Source organism: Rattus norvegicus, chromosome 15 (genome assembly GCF_036323735.1).
Source record: "Rattus norvegicus strain BN/NHsdMcwi chromosome 15, GRCr8, whole genome shotgun sequence".
Lineage (NCBI taxonomy): Eukaryota > Metazoa > Chordata > Mammalia > Rodentia > Muridae > Rattus > Rattus norvegicus.
Genome location: NC_086033.1, coordinates 57,478,801 through 57,485,329, shown reverse-complemented (window position 1 = coordinate 57,485,329; position 6,529 = coordinate 57,478,801). Strand labels below are relative to the sequence as shown.

Sequence of the window (6,529 nt, the reverse complement as noted above, 5' to 3'; positions counted from 1 at the left end):
TTAGTTCTGCTCTGAGCTCTAAACCCGAACTGCGCGTCCCAGACAAGCACTGTACAATCTCACTTACAGTTTTTGGTTTTTGGTTTTGTTTGTTTTGCCATTATTCATTTTGTGTGTGTTTGTGTGAAAGAGCTGCTTGTGTGCCACAGCACCCGAGCGGGGCTCAGGGGACAGCTCGTGGACATCACTTGTCTTCTTTCACTGTGTGAACTCTGGGGATTGAGTTCATGTCATTGACATGAACGTCATGACGTCATGATGTTGATGTCATGGCGGCAATTTTATTCATTCTGCTTTGTTCAGGAATTCCTTTTCCTGAGGAAGCTGCCCCATCTCTGTATAGTTAAGGATCTGGCATTACCTGAATAGAGGTCTTTATTTAGGCAGTGGGAGCCCTCGGGCTACCAAGTGTCAGTAGTTAGCTGTGCTTCTTCACTACTTCTGACAGCGGCACTGGTAGAAGAGTGGGGGAGTGAGTACTTCCTTCTGTAAGAGATGGAATGCCATGCCCTTACATGGGTAACTTCTTGTAAAGGTCAGGGAGACTTGTTAACTGTCTGCTGGTGGCTCTCAAATGCCTCCGAACAGTGGCATTCTCGCTTGGGTTGTCGCACCTGTTAGACACATTCGGCCTCATTAAACTGTCAGCAGGGGAAAAGCGACATTGGCCAAGGATTTAGATGCTATGGTGGAGGCACATGCCAGGATTCATTGTCGAGCTGACTATCCACATCTTCTCTCTTCACAGTCTGTGACAACAGAGAAGACAGGGATAGTACCTTTGTCTCGGGCCCTTGGGAGCCACCCCTTCCCCCATGGTCATGACAGCATTGCACTCCATGTGGCTATACCTTTCACGTTTCGATGCTGTTGTGGCCACTTACTTTATTTAGGAACCAGAGACTGACCACTGCCTGGTTTAATACCCATTACCCAACGCTCGAAGACTTCTAGGAACTTAGGGGTGGTCACAGCTGGTGCTCCAAGCTAGGCTCAGCTTCCTGTCCTCAATAAACCAATTAAAAGAACCGAAACAGCTGGGGGTAGGGGGGGTGGGGAGGGGGGTGGGGAGGGGGATGGTGGTGGCTCATGCTTTTAATTATGGCACTCCGGAGGCAGAGGCAGGTGGATTTCTGAGTTGGAGGCAAGTTTCAGGACAGCGGTGGCTATACAGAGAAACCATGTCTTCTAAGACAAACAAACACCCAAATGAGAGGGCTGGTGAGATGGCTCAGTGGGTAAAGATACCAAGGCTCTAATGCATTAGTTCTCAACCTGTGGGTCGAAACCCTTTGAGGATTAGGTATCAGATGCCCTGTATATTTATATTACAATTTATAACAGTATCAAATTACAGTTATGAAGTAGTAATGAAATAATTTTATGTTTGGGGGAGTCCCTACAGCATGAGGCACTGTATTAAAGGGTCAAAGCATCAGGAAGATTGAGAGCCACTGATATAGTGACTCCCAGAGGTAGGAGGAAGGGTGGCCATTTTTCTCCTGCAGGTGGTCTAACACAAGTTGATCTGGTCCAGCATGAAGCTGATGGCAGATGTATGTCATGAAGCCCTCATCCTGCTCCTGCCTCTACAAGCAGGACCAGGGCACTGTGGGCTCCTGTGAGGCCAGAACTCTGACTGTTGTACAGAAAGCCTTTCTACAGACCCAGGCTTCTTAATTCAGCAGCCACAGTGAACTTTTCCTCAGCGTCACTATGTACAAATCTTCATGCCACTCGCTCCCTTGCACCTTGGTTGAGGTATAATTCAAGTACACCCAATATGTAAGTATCTTACATACAGTAGAAACAAGGACTTTGATCAGTTTTGGTAGATGTGAGATTACTGCCACATCAGGTCACTTCTGTCACTTCAAAACCCACAGATCAGGGGAGTGGATTTCATATTTCAGAAGCCTTTGCAATCATAAGGATGGAATCCAGGATTTTGAGCATCTGTTTTTTTTCTTAATACTTACCAAGCCTGGGGGCCGGATGGACTAAAACCATTCCTTCTTGCTGAGTTTGGTTCATGGTGACTCAGTGACACTCCAAGATAGATGGCGAGAGCAGGACGAGATGGAGATGCTGAGACCACATGACTGTGCAGAGACATGACCAGGCCCCAGTTGTTTAGCTTATAAGTCATTTGAGTCATTTCAACAGGAACTTCCTTACTGAGGCCTATGGTCTTCCCAACTATGGGCTTTTAATTGGGTTGATAATCAGATGGAAATCCCCTCCAGTAGAGTGAAACTTAATCCAATAAGAAATCAATTGATTACTCTCTTCCAGTTTAATTTCTGTTCCTGTGCTAAAACACCCTGACCAAAAGCAAGATAGGAGAAGAAAGATTTATTTAGCTTACACTTCCAGGTAACAGTCCATCACTGGAGGAAGTCAGGGCTGGAATTTAAGCAGGAACTAAATGGCAGGAATCATGGAGAAATGCTGTTCTCAAGCTTGCTCACAGACCCATGCCTAGCTAGCTTTCTTATATACCCCAGAACCACATGACACATGTGCTGAGTACAGTGGGCTGGGCTCTCCTCCATTCAGTGCTGGGGAAGAGTGCTCTGAAGCTGGGCTCAGTGACTGAAAGAGTAACTTGGCATATTCTTTATAAGACGATTATCCCTGGTATTAGTTACAGTCATGGGAGGTAACACATGGGAGTTACCACAAAACTGACTGGAAGACAGAGAAGAAAATAGAGGGGAGACGGATGGGGGTGGGCGTCTGTCAATTCGGCCAATAGGATCATCTGTTATTTCATTTTTTCTTAACTATTTTGCAATCATTTTATCAAAAAAAATAACAGCCTTCCTTTCTTTCTTCTTTCCTTCCTTCTTTCCTCATCCTTCTTTCCTTCCTTCCTTCTTCCCTTCTTCTTTCTTCCTTTATCCTCCTCCCTCCTCTTCTTCTTTGGCTTTTTAAGACAAGGTTTCTCTGTGTGGCCCTGTCTTGTCTGTCCTGGAACTCACTCTGTAGACCAGGCTGGCCTTGAACTCAAGAGGTCCACCTGCCTTGTCTCCTGAGTGCTGGAACTAAAAGCATGTGCCCAGCTGGAACTTTATTTTTTATACCATTAGATTTAAAAAAAAAAGATTTATTTATTTTAGGTATATGAGTACACTGTCACTGTCTTCAGACACACCAGAAGAGGGCATCAGATCTCATTACACATGGTTGTGAGCCACCATGTGGTTGCTGGGAATTGAACTCAGGACCTCTGGAAGGGCAGTCCGTGCTCTTAACCGCTGAGCCATCTCTCCAGCCCCAGATTTGTAATTCCTATTTTGAGATACTTTTGTTGTTTGACTTTGACAAGTCTCTCATTTTGTGGCCCACACTGGCCTCCAATCCTCCCGCCTCAGTCTCCAAGCTGTAGAAATCCCTTCGTCTCTGCCTCCCTGATGATGTTATTACCAACACGAGCTGCCATACTCAGCTTTCTTGAGATAAATTTAGACTTCAGAAAGGGTCCAGAATTTGTATAAAGAGTTCATGTGTGTCTTTCATCCAGTTTGCCTACTGTTATCATCTTAACTAACCATGCACAATCAAAGCTGGTGATTTAACATGGGCACAGCACCACTGTCTAAATTACAAACTTTATTAAGATTCTATATTTTATTCTATAGTTTCATCAAAATTATCCTTTCTTCTGTTCCAAGAATCAATCCAAGATACCACATTGCAATGAGAGGCCATTATTCATTAGTCTCCCCTATATAACAGCTCCTTGGTCATTCCTTATTTTGTGGTACTTTGAAATTCTTTTAAAGATTGGCTTTTTATTTAAAAATTTTATTTATATGTGTGTTTGTGTGTGTGCCACATATATGTGGGTAACCAGAGAGGCCAGAAGAGGGGTTTGGAGCTCCTGGAACTGAAGTTTCAGGTGGTTATGAGCTGCATGTTGTAGGGGCTAAGAGCTGAACTGGAGTCTTCTGAAAGATCAGCACATTCCCTAGCTGCTGAGCCATTTCTGATCTTTTTGAAGAATATTGTCAGTGTTTTATAGGATGGGTATCCATTTATGATTCTTTTTTATGACTAGAATTAGGTTTGTATTTTTGGTAACAATGTCATGGGAGTAGTATCATGCTCTCAAAACATCAAGCGTTTTCTGATGAAGAGCTGTTGAGTTGATCACATGGTCAAGGTTGTATCTGCTATTATAAGTTGTTATTCCCTCAATTCCCCCCTTTTTATAAGTCAATCTTTTTAAAAAATATTTATTTATTATGTATACATCATACAGCTTTCTGCCTGCATGTATGCCTGCATTCCAGAAGAGGGCATCAGATCTCAATACAGATGGTTGTGAGCCACCATGTGGTTGCTGGGAATTGAACTCAGGTCCTCTGGAAGAGCAGACAGTGCTCTTAACCTCTGAGCCTTCTCTCCAGCCCTCAATCCCCCCCTTTTTGAGGTAAGGTCTTGCTATTAGCCTGGGTTGTTCCAATTTTCCTGTCTCAGCCTTCCAAGTACTGGGCTTTCAGGAGTGTATCATCATGCCTGGCTTCCTCCTTTTTATTGGTAAATATCTTGCGAAGATTACCTGGAACTATGCAAACTGCTGTTCTGGAACTTTTGCCAGTTCCTCAGTATCCACCCTTTTACCTTGTCTGCTACAATTATGACTGGGATGTCCCAGTGATGACTTTCGATTTTTCCCAACATTTTTTTTTTTTTTAACTTTTGGTAAGGTTGAAGGTTGTCTCTCATTTTTTTTTTTTACCCAATATTTGTTTATATTTATATATTCAATTTATATACTTACAAAGTATACTTATTCAATTAGGTAGGTTTGATCTAATCTTATTTTTTTAGCTGTTCAAATGTGTATCATGATTTAAATGGCAGAATAATTTTTGCAGTTTCATGTTTGGAACGACAGTTATTGACCAAGTTCTTCAATGTTAGGCATTTAGGGTTTTTTTTCCCAGTTTTTTTGATATTATTGAGGTTTGATATATATGTCTTTGAATTTGTGTTTCCACAAACTAGCTTTCTAACGAGGAAGTTGTATGTTTGAAAACTTTGTGCTCTTGGTTGCTATGTCAACATGGAAAGCACCCATAACCCATCAGACAGGAGAGAAGATCTTTGGAGTTCATCAATTCCCCTGTTGGATGACTTACAACTTGTTAGAAAAAAAAAGCCCAGAACATCACATTACAGTAAAGTTACTGATATTGAAGAAGAGGCTTCCGGTAGGGACAAGCCTATTTCCGCCCATTCGAGTCTCCTATCCCTCTAGCCTGAGGTATATCCCAACCGGAAATGTTTATCCTCGGTCGAAAGCCACGTCTGTTCTGGCCTCGGTCCCGCCCCCACGCTGTGGAAGCGTTTCCGGGGTCAGGGCGCTCGGGCCCGCCCCGCCGCGGCTGCGGCGCTGGAAGCCCCGGTCCTCCCGGAAGTTCCCCGGCTCTGCCTGTCGGGCTCCGGTTCTGCGTTGCTGAGGGGCCCAAGGCGGCGGGGATGGCGGAGGCGTCGCTGCTGCTGCTGCCCGAGGCGGCGGCCGAGCGGGACGCCCGCGAGAAGCTGTCTCTCTGGGATCGGAGACCCGACTCGATAGCGCCGCTGACAGACAGGCAGACGGACTCGGTGCTGGAGCTAAAGGCGGCAGTGGAGAACCTGCCGGTGCCGGCCGAGGTGAGGCGAGGGCGTGGGTTGCTCCCGGCTTCCTGTCCTGTGCGGGGATCTGGCCAGTCCCGAGCCACCGTGGCGGATTCAGCGGGAGGGCCTACGTGTGTCCTGCTGTCAGCCTCGCATTGCTCGCGACCCCGGCTGGCCCTGCCAGGGTGCGTGGACGTCCACGCGAGGGCGTAGCCCTCCCCCAGCGGCGTGGGACGGTTGGCCTTAGCCTTGCTCCGGGCTTCTTGCTCCTGGTGGCCCCGTGTCATAGTGTCCTGGTGTCATAGGATGCCCTGCCCTCTATCAGCCTGGGGTGCTGTGCTCCGGAGTCCAGCTAGTCTGTGTTAACTGCATCCTGGAGTCATTTGGCTGGCTTCTCCCCAGGGACAGAGGGGCACTTAGTGGGCATCAGAACTGGTCCCGAGTAACAGTTTCATCCATCACACACCAAGCTGTGAACTCTTGCTGTAGGTTATGAAGATGAGATTTGTTTTAACCTATAGCAAAGCAATAAAAAGAATTATTTTTACAAGTTGACTCAGTTATTAAGTAGCGCTTTGGGTTTTGGTGTCAACAGTTTTCTAGTTACCAGTGGGACAGTATATATGTTACTGTTTGTGTGATTCAGTGTAGTTATAATGGTAAGAGTACTTCTTTTTGGATTGTTTATGTGTTTGACAGGCTCTTCTGGTTTCGAGTCCGAAGTTTGGGTTATTTTATCAGTGGAGGTTATTTTTGATGTTGGAAGCATTCATTTCCATACGATTCGGAATTCTTCCCAAATGCAGATTGGATTTGCCATCTTCACCTCTGCCCTCACACTTTAGAGGTGTGATTAGAAGCGTTGTCTGCACCTTTGTGTGCTGTGCTGTAATGATAGGTG

At 45.5% G+C, this 6,529-nt stretch overlaps 1 protein-coding gene across 3 annotated transcripts in view; it reads left to right on the top strand.

The window, feature by feature from the left end:
* The first annotated feature begins 4,875 nt into the window (after nt 1-4,875).
* Cog3 (component of oligomeric golgi complex 3) overlaps nt 4,876-6,529 on the top strand; it is a 90,461-nt gene continuing 88,807 nt past the window's right edge. The window contains exon 1 of one of the 3 annotated variants that reach the window (XM_063274434.1): nt 4,876-5,664. In XM_063274434.1, the coding sequence (XP_063130504.1) occupies nt 5,293-5,664 (372 nt within the window). In that variant the 5' untranslated portion in view covers nt 4,876-5,292. The remainder of the gene's footprint in view (nt 5,665-6,529) is intronic. The other 2 variants (XM_063274435.1, NM_001012157.1) reach the window with 2 other exon arrangements.